The sequence below is a fragment of the Hyla sarda genome, chromosome 4 (assembly GCF_029499605.1).
Source record: "Hyla sarda isolate aHylSar1 chromosome 4, aHylSar1.hap1, whole genome shotgun sequence".
In the NCBI taxonomy this organism is placed as follows: Eukaryota; Metazoa; Chordata; class Amphibia; order Anura; family Hylidae; genus Hyla; species Hyla sarda.
In genome coordinates, this window is record NC_079192.1 from 123,817,521 (window position 1) to 123,831,776 (window position 14,256).

Here is a 14,256-nt window from a genome sequence, read left to right on the forward strand (position 1 = left end):
CTATTTATATGCTGTGGGGTCAAATTGTCTGAGCTGCGAGTTTCATGGGGAGAGCTTGACCTTAAAGCTCCCATTGACTTAAAAGGCAGCTTCAGCATGTGTCCACGTGGAAAAGAAGTGACATGTCACTTATATTCTGGGAAGTCCACTGTCAAACATTAACATAAGTAAGACAATTTCCCATGATAGACACCTCTAAATAAATCATGTACCTCTAAATAAATCATGTGGGGGAGATTTATCAAAACCCGTGCCGAGGAAAAGTTGACCAATTGCCCATAGCAACCAATCAGATTGCTTCTTTTGTTTTTATATAGCCTCTGAAAAATTAAAGAAGCAATCTGATTGGTTGCTATGGGCAACTGGTCAACTTTTCCTTTACACAGGTTTTGATAACTCTTCCCCATAGTTACCAAATAACACAAGAATTTAAGGAAGAAATATTATCACCATACATATTACCATCATACTGTGACAGATAAAATCCTGTATACTGAGACCAATATTACCCATAATATCAGTATACAAAGAGGAAATTTTCCCCTCATACACTTACCATATAGTGGTAGATACCAGCTCTACACCAGCTCTGCAGACCATATAAGTGATTACATACAGTTAAAGGTGACTCGCAGGTGACGTCTTCTCTGATCGGAGTCGTTCACTTTCTTTTTTCTTCTCCATCCGGCCCAGATGGTCATGATGGTTTCAGTCTCCACAGAACCTGCCAGACAAAAATTTTAGGCTCCGCACTTTTTCAGCATCTATAGCGCTCCATACAGTATTAATAACCCCTTGTTGGGTAGATAAGTGGGTTGGGGAAGAGTAGGTAGGTCCCTTCCATTATGTAGATAGGTCACCCCAATAGGTGACAGGTCCCTTTTACATGGTTCCCCCATTATGGTGGTGCCACCTGGAAGTAGGTCCCCGTGTAGATAGCTGCCCCCTGTAGGTAGTTACTCCCTGTAGGCAGTTGCAGCCTCCTATAAGTAGGGGTTACTCCCTGTAGGAAGGACCCATTGCAGTTAGTAGCCCCCCTTTTATAGCGTATGGTTAAAGTCCCTAGTATATAGTAGCAGCCCCCCCCCCCCGTATATAGCAGTAACAACCCCTCTTTAGGAGTAGCAGCATCCCCCTTTAGATCATAGTTGCAGCAGTAGTAGCAATATCTATCATACACACACAAATCGTACATATATACACACATTATACATTAACACACATACACACCTACCACATCATAACAACATACATACGCACATCACACATACATTCATCTATTATACATACACACATCTATCATACATACACACACATCATACACATATACCACATCAATAGACAATAGGGAAGGCTCCCTTATTCCCTGTACTTCTAACTGAGTAAGCCAACTGGCACCTATACCCACGGTGCCCGAAAAGGCAAGAATAATAAAATGAAGGGTGCTCAAAAGGTATGTGGACTACTGGTGAAGATAAAAATTGTAATATCAAAATGTATTAAATAAAACCATACAATACTAGAATAAAATAAAACACAATCCTAAGCCTTCCTTTGCTGAGCCACAGAGCCCTTAATGAATTAATCGGTAAAATCCTCGGTAAAATAAGTAAAGAAAGTAAGTTGGTCACCTACAAACAAGCAAGATTTTTGGCTCTCACAGACCTGTAACTTCTTCTTTAAGAGTCTCCTCTGTCCACCACTCCTTACCTGTATTAATTACACCTGTTTGAGCTTGTTATCAGTTTAAAAGACACCTGTCCACAACCTTAAAAAGTCACACTCCAAACTCCACTATGGCCAAGAGCTGTCAAAGGACACCAGAAACAAAATTGTAGACCTGCACCAGTCTGGGAAGACTGAATATGCAAAAGGCAATCAGCTTTATGTGAAGAAATCAACTGTGGGAGCAATTATTAGAAAATGGAAGACATACAAGACCACTGATAATCTCCCTCAATCTGGGGCTCCACACAAGATCTCACCACATGGTGTCAAAATTATCACAAGAATGGCGAGCAAAAATCCCAGTACCACTCGGGGGGACCTAGTGAATGACCTGCAGAGAGCTGGGACCAAAATAACGAATGCTACCATCAGTAACACGCTACTCCGCCAGGGACTCAAATCATGCAGTGCCAGATTTTTTTTGTATGGATTTTTTTTTCTCATTATGTCTCTCATAGTTCAGGTATACCTTTGATGAAAATTACAGGCCTGTCATCAGTTTAAATGGGAGCTCAATTGGTGACTGACTAAATACTTTTTTTGCCGACTGTACATGCGCACATCTTACATACATGCGCACATCATACATACATGTGCACATCAACCCCCCGCCGAGGAGCAGATGCCCCAGTAAGATGTGGACGATGGGGGGGGGGGGGGGAGCTGGTTGTCTGTCAGGGGAGCACAAGCAGCGCCGTGCTCCTCCAGCAGTATGATGAAAAAGGGGGAGGGTGAACTGAGGAGGAGATTGGATCAGTGGAGCGCAAGCAGCGCTCCTCCAGTAAGGACATGGCGGGGGGGGGGGGTTGCTGTTAGTGAAGCACTGCCCCTTGAGCTTCTTCAGTGGAGCTGCTGCCTCCTGCACTCCACTGGAGCCCTGCCTGCCGTGCTCCTCACCAGTATGATCAGGGCCGGGTCAGTGGGGAAGCGGTTAGTTGTCAGTGGGACGCTGCATGATGATTGGATGGAATGGGTGTTTGCTCTGTGTGCCGCACTCCTACAACATTAGGGCAGGGCATGGCATGGCAGGGCAGTCGAGTAAAGATTGGGAGCGCTGGCTGATTAAATTTGTTTTGGGGCAGCCAGAGCGGCATAGGCCTGTTTTGCCTATAGGCAGAGCCGGCCCTGTAAATGCCAAGACCTACATCTTTAGTCTTATTGATCAGATTAAAATTGAAAATTTTAGATTTTTTTTTTTTTTAAATGCAGAGTGGTGTAATTTTACAAATTGAAAATCACTTCAATGTTGGATGTTGGTCTCCCCATTTTACTGAGAGCAGAAAAGGAAAAAAAACTATTTGCTATTCACCCAGACACAGAAAATAGGCAAACATTATCTGTGACTGGGGAGAACATTATCTGTGACTGGGGAGAACATTATCTGTGACGATGGGGAGAACATTATCTGTGACGATGGGGAGAACATTATCTGTGACGATGGGGAGAACATTATCTGTGACGATGGGGAGAACATTATCTGTGAAGATGGGGAGAACATTATCTGTGAAGATGGGCAGAACATTATCTATGATAGGGGAGAACATTTTCTGTGATGGGGAGAACATTTTCTATGATCGGGGAGAACATTATCTGTGACGGGGGAAAACATTAGCTGTGATGGGGGAGGAGAACATTAGCTGTGACGTGGGAGAACATTAGCTGTGATGGGGGAGGAGAACATTAGCTGTGACGGGCGGAGAACATTAGCTGTGATGGGGGAGAACATTAGCTGTGACGGGGGAGAACATTAATTGGAATCAGATAGATAAAGGTCACTTAAAGTGCATCTATGATCAGAATTCCCCCTTTAAACTACGCCCAGTATGTAAAAGCAGCTTAGTAGTGTAATGCAGCCATACCTTTTTAGCTGCTTTATCTGTGTCTTTAGCATTCTAATAATGCTTTTGTCTGGAGTCAGCAGCAGCCGAGTAGGCATGGTGAGGGGTCCCCAATTTGCTGTGACTACCTCACCTGCTGTGTGATTGACACACAGGTCCTCAGCGCATGCACCGCCAGTCTCTTCTACGGTGCGCTGTGACTTGTCTCCTTGAACGCTCACTGTTGGTCAGCCCAGAAAGCAGATCTTTTCCAGCTGATATTTTTACTCTCTAGACTTGTTAAAGTCCACAAGAAGGACCAAAATATTAATTTCCTATGACTAAAGTTGTTTCACACCAATCTGTCTGCCATCAGTCTAAGGATATTTGGAGATTAAAAATATATTGTTGCTTCTAGGGGACGTTTTATTAGCCACAACCAAAAAAAAACACTGGGCCTTTCATAGACATGGTACTTGACATGAACATAGAAGACTGGCAGGGTTCCATAGTTGTATTCAAGTGTGCCCCAGAGATCTGTTCACAATAGTAAATGGGTTAATTTTTCATGCGGCTGTTCACAGGCTAGAGCTGCACTTTGCCTTCTGAAAGCATGACGCCATTTTTTATTGTATCTGTTTAGATAAAAAAAAAGGAGTTGGCTCTGATCGGAGCAGTTTTCCGATATATTTTTCTACATCTGGTCATCATACGTGCAAAGCTTCTTACAACAATGTGAAATGATGTTACGTCTACTTTTAAATACCCATATTCAGTACAAATCTTTTTTATTTATTTATTTTTGTTCTTATTCTTAGACGAAAAAGTGATCTGTGGTTTTATAGCCCCACAGCCTGAGACTATTAAGATACAGAATACATATTCATTGTCCAAAGTACAACCACACCCTTGTTACACGTATCCTCTGCATGAAGTTGTATTTGCATGTGCACTGTACCTGACCTCTTTCTTAAATACGAAACGGTAAACAGGAGCTTAAAGGGTTGTGTCGACTTGTGTACGGCAAACACTGTTAAAGTGACAACCTGTAGCTCTGGATTCATGTTTGGGTAAAGAGAAAGTTTGAAAAAAAAAATCCCTGGTCACTGACCTTTTAAGGTACATCAGGTTTGAACAAATTGCTGACATGTCTAAAGCAGATGTGGCAAAACAACAACTCTCAGCATGCCTGGACAGCCGCTGGCTGTCCGGACATGCTAAGAGTTGTAGTTTTGCAACATCTGGAGGGCCAAGATTTGGAGACAACTGGTCCAGGGCAATTTAAAAAAATGGGGTCTGTTCTCTGGTAGGTTCCTACACTTTTTAAAGTACCGTATTTTTCACCGTATAAGACGCAATATTTCTTCCCCAAAACCCTGGCGAATACACATTAAAACCCTGTCCTATCGCGGCGGTCCCTTCGGCCATCAACGGCCGGGACCTGCGGCTAATACAGGACATCACCGATCGCGGTGATGCCCTGTATTAACCCTTCAGATGCAGCGATCAAAGCTGACCGCCACGTCTGAAGGGAAAGTGACACTAACCCGGCTGCACAGGGAGGGACCTCACCTGCCTCCTCGGTGTCTGCTCCGTGCCGGGATCCCCTGCACGGCCGGCGCTCTCCTTCGTCGTCATCACGTCATCGCGCACGCCGTCCCGTCATCCAATAGGAGCGGAGTGCGTAGAGACGTGATGGTGGCGACGGACAGCGAGGATCCCTGGCAGCAGAGATATTCCGGAGCGACGGGGACACCCCGGGGACGCGGCGACAGCGATGGAGTGCGACATCCAGGGCAGCGGTGACGAGGGTGACGGGTTAGGAGCGGCGGGGACACGTGAGTATTACCTCCTATACCAGTGGTCTTCAACCTGCTGACCTCCAGATGTTGCAAAACTACAACTCCCTGTATGCCCGGACAGCCAACGGCTGTCCGGGCATGCTGGGAGTTGTAGTTTTGCAACATCTGGATGTCCGCTGATTGAAGATCACTGTCCTATACTTTACATTGTATTCTAGATTTTCCTCCTTTAAAATTGGGTGCGTCTTATATGCCGGAGCGTCCTATATGTCGAAAAATACGGTAATAATGAAGTATGGGCCATGTGGGTCTTGGCGCTAATAGTCACATGGGCACCATGCCGTGAGTACTAGGAGCCCTTTGATTTTAGTAGTCATTGCAGGTCCCATCTCATGACCTATGTACAGCTTGTCAAAATTTGAGATGCTCCTCTATAGATCAGAAAGCATTTATTTTGACCGCATAATATGCTGTGATAGTTTTTTAGATTTAATGTACCTTTCCTGTCACAGATTAAAAAAAACAATGCTGATATATATTTTTCCTTTGGTCGTACATTCTTTACATGCTTTTCTGTGTCTAGCTTCTGTATGTGGCTCACAAATCCCACTGTTCTGCTGCTCACTCATTCTGGCATTCACTGCTCATGAAGGGGGGTGTTTGAGGCAAGCACTGAGCCTGCCCTCACTCACTATCCATTCACTTCCTCCCTGAGTCTGCTGTGCTGTGGTGGGTCTCTTCATCCAATCACTGCAGGCTGTTCTGTAACCTCCTCCTCGCTTTCAGACAAAGGTTTGCTAGACAGGACAAGAGTGAGAATAAAGGAGTGTTAGTCCCGCACTTACTTACCCAGACTTTGTGCCAGCCTGTGCTTTAGCTAGGGCAAAGATGATTATGCTGCAGCAGCTGCACAGGATTGTATGGGGACCCTATTGTGTTTTTTTTGTTTTGTTTTTTTATATATAAGCCATGATTTCTATAAAAGAAGAAACGGTAATGTTTTGGCAAGATGTATAATAAAGTTTTTGATTCTGTTAAGTTCCCTCCATAATATCTTCTTTTTAAGTCGCGAATTTTTATAACAACTTTTTACAGCTAATCCAAACTGTTATTGTTGAACATACTGGGGGTTGTATTACAACAGCTGCAGAGCTATAGATTGTAGTCCTCAGAGAAAAGCACATTGTAACCATAAACATAGAGAAAAGTACGGCGCTTCTAAGAGTAATGGATTAATGGTGAACTTTGGGATTTACATATTACAGAGCAGGAGGAACTGAACAGATTGATATATAGTTTTGTAAGAAAAATTCCAGGATAACATGTTGTTTATTCATGTAAATCTCTTCTCATTCTGGGTTAAATAGTCAAGTGGGCGGTCCTACTCAGTGATTGACAGCTATAAGTGCATATAGAGAGCTGTCAATCAGTGAGAAGCACCGATTATATGACTACTTGGCCACAAATTATCAGAGGTTAAAATGAATAAATGACAAGTTATCCAGGAATTTGTCCTATAAAACTTTATCTCAATCTGCTCTATAACAGGATTCATGCAAACTGGACTGCATGTCCAACCTGATGGTTTCCTTTTAACAGGAATTACATGGTATCAATGGCGGTATGTTTATTACCACATGGGGACATATTAATTATTGGGGGAATACATTATGTCATTTTAAAGTGTGTATTTTTTATTGTATAACATGATTATGAGGCATCATCTCTTGTGTAGGATGATCTAGGGGAGGTGTCCTTAAACAATATGGATTTCTCAAATGTAAAATGCTGTGGAGTTGGTTTCATATCTGGTAATTCAAGATTTACTCACTGACAAAATCCAGCCACTTGCCTCATAATGGCTGCAATATTGTAATAGGTGCTGACTCAGTGACCCTCTACCCACAAGAGAATCCCCACCATAGAGGTCAAAAGGGTGCTTACAAAAGTAACAAAATAGAGTTGAAGACGACTAAAAACAAATGTAGAGCGGGTCTCTCTGACACAGTTTTCCTTGTTCTTATTTTAAAGAGTACCTGTCATCAAACCATACTAACTCAGATTATATTCCCTAGCTATTCCTAACACCCCTTAAAAATGTTTTCCAAGCTTTAAAAAGCCCTATATCATACCTTTCCCCTTGCTCACATTGTGTGAGCTCCCAGCAGGAGAAAGTGGGCGTTCCCCAACAGGTGTGACATCACTGATGCCTGTGAGAGCTGTACCTCGCCATGCCACGCACATACTTCCTGACTTTGCTCTCCTGCCAGGCCGGGAGGAGACCAAACTGTGTGACTTGCACAGGGAACAGAACAGAGCCACCTAGTGGCCGTTTTTTTATTTTTTTTCAATCACATTAAAAACATATAAAGGTTGAGAATTTTAACAGCAAGTAAATAGCAAAGTGTCTTATAATTACATAAGGAACGATATATAAAAAGTTAGGTTTGGTGACAGGTACTTTTAACCCCTCCTCATGAAAACAAAAATGACTCAACTAGGACTGATCCAACAAAAAACTAAATCAATTGAACCCACACAATCCCAAAAAGGTGGGGAGCAATGCTAAAGTTACTCTTAATGGCATATCTTAGCAATAGGTCATCAGTTTCTGTGCCAAGAAAATTTAAAGGGGTATTCCGGGCAAAAACATTTTATCCCCTATCCAAAGGATAGGGGATAAGATGTCTGATCGTAGGGGGCCTGCTGCTGAGACCCCCCACGATCTGCCTGCAGCACCTGCATTCTATGCAGGGACTGCGTTTCTAGTTTCGGAAACCTTTCCAGGACTGGGGACCTCGCCTCACGCCCAGCCCCCTCCATTCATGTCTATAGGAGGGGGCATGACATCATGCCACGCCCCCTCCCCAGGGACATCACGCCACGCCCCCTCCATTCATGTCTATGGGAGGGGGCATGACACCCGTCATGCCCCCTCCCATACACATTAATGGAGGGGGAGTGGCGTGACGTCACGTCCCCAGGGACGTCTATGGGAGGGGGTGTGGCGTGATGTCACGCCCCCTCCCATAGATATGAATGGAGGGGGCGTGGCGTGACGTCCCGTCCCCAGTCCCGGAAACCCAGAGGTTTCCGAAACTAGAGACGCAGTCCCCGCATAGAATGCGGGTGCTGCAGGGAGATCGCCACGGGTCTCAGCATCGGGCCCCCCGGAATCAGACACCCTATCCCCTATCCTTTGGATAGGGGCTAAAATATTTTGCCTGGAATACCCCTTTAAGGAGGTGATATTATCAAGAATTAAATATTTCGTTTGAAATTAGGTCTTGAAATTAGGAAAATATTGCCGATACCACACATTTTAATTCCACTGTAATTGCATATGTATTAGTGATGGAAGCGTCAGATCGGGAGACACTTTGCCAATACCACTTACAGTTTCAATGTCTTCTCATAATTGTTTTGAATTTAGAAACGTAAGGATTGTAACAATTTTTGCTATATATAAAGCTGAAATGATTCTTCCAAAGGTGGCGGTAGCAGCTGTTTATATATGTGGACACATATGGCCCAGATTTATCAAACTGTGAGAGAAAAAGTGGAGTGATTTTCCCACAACAACCAATCACAGCTCAGCTTTCACTTTACCTCAGCTAGTTATCTGAGCTGTGATTGGTTGCTGTGGGAAAATCACTCTATTTTTTCTCTCTCACTGTTTGATAAATCTGGGCCACAGGCCCAGATTTATCAAACTGTGTGAGAGAAAAAATGGAGGGATTTTCCCACAGCAACCAATCACAGCTCAGCTTTCACTTTACCTCAGCTAGTTACCTGAGCTGTGATTGGTTGCTGTGGGACAATCACTCTATTTTTCCCTCACACAGTTTGATAAATCTGGGCCACAGGCCCAGATTTATCAAACTGTGTGAGAGAAAAAATGGAGGGATTTTCCCACAGCAACCAATCACAGCTCAGCTTTCACTTTACCACAGCTAGTAACCTGAGCTGTGATTGGTTGCTGTGGGAAAATCACTTAATTTTTTCTCTCACAGCTTAATAAATCTAGGCCATAATGCTGCCATTTGCTGCCTCTTTTGGTGAGTGCTGCCTCTGATGACGGAGTGCGTGAGCTAATGATCAATAGACTGCGTGAGAGAAAATAACCCAAATCTTGTTTCTTATTGTTCCAGAGAGACTGTCAGAACTATATTAAGATCCTCCTGCAGCTGAACAGTACACACCTCTACACCTGTGGAACATACGCCTTCAGCCCCAACTGCACCTACATCGTAAGCACACTTCTTCACCTGTATCAGAAAGTTGTCGCACCCTGTCTGGGTTGGGCTAGTAATGACGCTGCTTACTTTTCTATTAGAACACCAGGGAATGAGATCTCCAAGGGGATACAGATCACATAACAAATGAAAGGCAGCTTTATACTGTGTTCACAAACCTATGCCGATACAGATGTATAGTATTCGTTATACTGTATTGTTCCTAATGTGAAACAAGTATTTTAATCCAGAGCTGCATTCAAAATTCTGCAGATTTTAGAGCTGAAATCTTCCGGAATTCCTTGCTGGCTTTGTGTCTGGTCTGCACACTTTTTATTTTTATAAATTTTTTCTTGGAAAAGGTGATCTTTATACTTAGAAATGTACTGGTTGTATTGGTTATGAGATACGAGAAAAACTAAAGCACATAAGATAAATGTAATCAGATTTTGCAGATTGTCAGTGTCATCCACTAATAGTCTAATGTATATGAAGCTTTCTTGACAGTAAACATATGGGAAAACAAGGACCAGGCATCCTGGATTTTGACATGCTTAAAGGGGTACTCCTGTGGAAAACTTTTTTTTTTTTTTTAAATCAACTGGTGCCAGAAAGGTATACAGATTTGTAAATCACTTCTATTAAAAAAAAATCGTAATCCTTCCAGTACTTTTTAGAAGCTGTATACTAAAGAGAAATCCAAAAAAAGAAATGCATTTCCTCTGATGTCATGACCACGGTGCTCTCTGCTGACCTCTGCTGTCCATTTTAGGAACTGTCCAGAGCAGAGGAAAATCCCCATAGAAAACATATGCTTCTCTGGACAGTTCCTAAAATGGACAGCAGAGGTCAGCAGAGAGCACTGTGGTCATGACATTAGAGGAAATGCATTTCGTTTTTGGATTTCTCTTTAGTATACAGCCGATAAAAAAGTGCTGGAAGGATTAAAATTTTTTAATAGAAGTGATTTACAAATCTGCTTAACTTTCTGGCATCAGTTGATTTAAAAAAAAAAAGTTTTCCACGGGAGTACCCTTTAAAGGGGCACTCCACTGTCCCACCGTTCAAAACATTTTGTTCCAAAGGCTAGGTGCTGGCTGCAGGGGTCGTGACGTCACACCACATCCCCTCATTTGAAGTCTATGAGAGGGGGGGCGGGCAGCTGCCACGCCCCCTCCCATAGACTTGCATTGAGGGTGCATGGCGTGACTTCACGAGGGGTGTGACCCCCTGCCCCGCAGCCCACGCCCAGTGTTTAGAACAAAATGAATGCTGGGACAGTAGAGTACCCCTTTAATCTTTTAGTCTCATAGTCAACAGAAGTGTCCAGCATTGACTTGTCTTCCTACCCCCAGATGAATAACCATGTATGCTCAAACAAGCCTTGCATGTATATTTGAGTAGATGGGGGAGAAAGCTGTTGTGTATGACCAGCTTTACCCTCCGACTCTTACAGTTTGTGGACTGTTTCTGTGAGCAACTAGAAAAATGGATGCAGCTTGGGGCAATAAAACAGGTGGTAACTGTACACAATTGCTGGACATGTAGTGCAATGTATTGTTTGCTGTTCATACATTTTATTTTTATCAGATCATTTTTTTAATAAACATTTCAAACATCACGAATAAGGCTGGGTTCACATCACAATTCCTGCCTCCAATGCACAGATATGATTTCTAAAGCTCAAATCGGCTGAAATTGCATCTGTGCACGGGCAGACACTGGACAGGTGCGGACGCATTAACTTCTATAGGGCAGCGGACCTGACCCAGATTTTTGACTTGGACTGAAAAACATACTGTAACATGTCTATTGTATCCTCATAGTAGACTTTGTTTTGTCCAGAAAGTCAGTGGAGCCACTGTGGTATACATTAGCATATCCATTAGCTTTATTGCTATTCACAATCCATTTCAAGAGGTACTCCGCCCCTAGACATCTTATCCTCTATCCAAAGGATAGGGTATAAGATGCCTGGTTGTGGGGGTCCCGTTGCTGAGGACCCCTGCGATCTCCCTGCTGCACCCGGCGTTTGTTTAGAGCGTTGGGTGCAGCGCCGGAGGCTCGTAACTTCACGGCCGCGCCCTTCTCGTGATGTCATGGCCACGTCCCCACAATGCAAGTCTATGGGAGGGGGCGTGGCGGTAGTCACGCCCCCTCCCATAGACTTGCATTGAGGGGGCATGGCTGTGACGTCATGAGTGGGCGTGACTGTAACGTCACGAGCCTCCTCCCCGCATCGCCAGTCATCCGGCACGGAGCGAAGTTCACTCCTTGTACTGGATGTCTGGGGTGTTGCAGCCGAGATCAGGGATAAGATGGATAGGGGATAAGATGTCTAGGAGCGGAGCAGAGAAATCCAAAAAAGAAATGCATTTCCTCTGATGTCATGACCACAGTGCTCTCTGCTGACCTCTGCTGTCCATTTTAGGAACTGTCCAGAGCAAGAGAAAATCCCCATAGCAAACATATGCTGCTCTGGACAGTTCCTAAAATGGACAGCAGAGTTCAGCAGAGAGCACTGTGGTCATGACATCAGAGGAAATGCATTTCTTTTTTGGATTTCTCTTTAGTATACAGCAACAAAAAAGTACTGGAAAGATTAAGATTTTTTTAATAGAAGTGATTTACAAATCTGTTTTCACTTTGTGGCACCAGTTGATTTAAAAAAAAAAAAAAAAATTTCCACTGGAGTACCCCTTTAAGCAACATAGATCAAAAACGATATATGTGGATTTCCATAATGATCTCTTGCATTCATTTAGAATTTACTGCTTGTTCATTTAGTAGTCACGCAGACGACACGTTGGTGGGGTATTTCCATTGCTGTCAGGATGGTGTGATATATCGATGAGCGGATTTTCCCAGCTTTTAATGTAGATGATAATTCATGACTGCAGCGAGCTGCGAAGCCTGGCAATTATTTACCTGAGGCCTCCGGGTTCTATCATTTAGTTTCCTCATATATTTTACATATGCCAGGACTTTTCTCTGCTTCCATGACTGAGGCAATATTGTGCACTGTATGTAGGCCATAGACTGAAACCTGCTTTGTGTATATGAGTTTGCCCAGTGTTATTGTAGTGACTTCACTTGTATTGATGCCTGTTATCATCCAAGTATATTAAACACCCACAACGTCAGTCCTTGCTTGTACCACACATACTGACACCTTTCATCCCACAATAAAAATATTTAACTACGTCATTACTTGGAAACAGCATCTAGGCAGTTAACAATAAATCAGGATAAAGCAGCGGAAGATCCATGTATTTGTGTATGAAATACCTGAGGATTATTAACTATACCAATATTTATCCATACGCCAACTGGTTCTGACAAAACGATAAATGCGATTGCCTATGCACAGATGCGCTGATACTCATGGGTACCCAAGCTAACGTGTAATCATTGTAAACAGGCAAACACATTCTGTCCGCTTCATTGCCTCTCACGGTGAAGCCAATTATAAAATCCCATGCTACATGGAGCCATTACACTGACACACATCTGTACACGTTGGCCAAAAAGGGAAGAATTTATAGACTGCTTTAAGAATCATTTCAGAAAGCTTAGAGCTGAGGGTATGTGGAGCGTGAGGTCCGATTTTATAAAAGAGACACAAAACAGGAACAGAGTAAATGTACATGTACTGTGTATATATAGCAAGCAGTTCGGTTCTAGCTTTCCCCTTGTATTTGGAAGAATATCTTAAAGGGGTACTCCGCCCCTAGATATCTTATCCCATATGCAAAGGATAGGGGATAAGATGTCTGATCGCTGGGGACCCCCGCGATCTCGGCTGCGGCACCCCAGACATTTGCTCTGTGTTGGATGACTGGCAGGGCGGAGGCTCATGATGTCACGGCCACGCTTGTGACGTCACTGCCACGCCCCTCAATGCAAGTCTATGGGAGGGGGTGTGACAGCCATCACGCCCCCTCCCATAGACTTGCATTGAGGGGGCGTGGCTGTGATGTCATAAGCGGGCGTGGCCGTGATGTTGCGAGCCACCGGCACTGCACCCGACGCTCTAAACGAACGCCAGGTGCAGTAGAAAGATCGCTGGGGTCACCAGCGGCGGGAACCTCGCGATCAGACATCTTATCATCTTGGGGGATAAGATGTCTAGGGGTGGAGTACCCCTTTAATGTATTAAATGGATGAAATAATATTAATGAACTGTACTAGAGACAAAAATCTAGCATACTGTCTCTTTAAAAATGTGTTCAAGTATTGGTCCATAAGCTATTTTATTGGGAAACTTAAGAGTAGGATATCTATGCATATAATATGCTAATGAAATAGACCGAATGTAGACTAGGTTATATGAATAGGCTACCGATATGTCAGAATATTTTTTGTTAGGTATTCCAACATGGTGCAGTGTAAATGGTATTATGGTTAAATCTTTGGTTAGTAATTTGTGTATGTAGTTTGTATGTTCTCGCTGACACCTTTTTTTTTTTTTGTCCTTAATGGCGACCTCTTACTTTCAAAAACTGACTGACCAAGTCTCTTTCTATTTTATTTCTAGAGAATCCATGATTTTACTTTGGAAACCGATTCAAATGGAAATCCCATCATGGAAGATGGAAGGGGCCGATGCCCTTTTGATCCAGAATATAAGTCCTCTGCAATAATGGTTGGTAAGTACAGCTTCTCAGAGAGCCT

At 43.4% G+C, this 14,256-nt stretch overlaps 1 protein-coding gene across 3 annotated transcripts in view; it reads left to right on the forward strand.

Annotated features, from left to right (window-relative positions):
- SEMA4B (semaphorin 4B) overlaps positions 1-14,256 on the forward strand; it is a 284,324-nt gene that overhangs the window by 259,590 nt on the left and 10,478 nt on the right. For 2 of the 3 annotated variants that reach the window (XM_056572013.1, XM_056572014.1), the window contains 2 exons: positions 9,499-9,597; positions 14,120-14,231. In XM_056572013.1, coding sequence (XP_056427988.1) covers positions 9,499-9,597; positions 14,120-14,231 — 211 coding nt within the window. Of the gene's footprint in view, positions 1-9,260; positions 9,406-9,498; positions 9,598-14,119; positions 14,232-14,256 lie in introns of those variants that run through there. The other variant, XM_056572015.1, reaches the window with a different exon arrangement.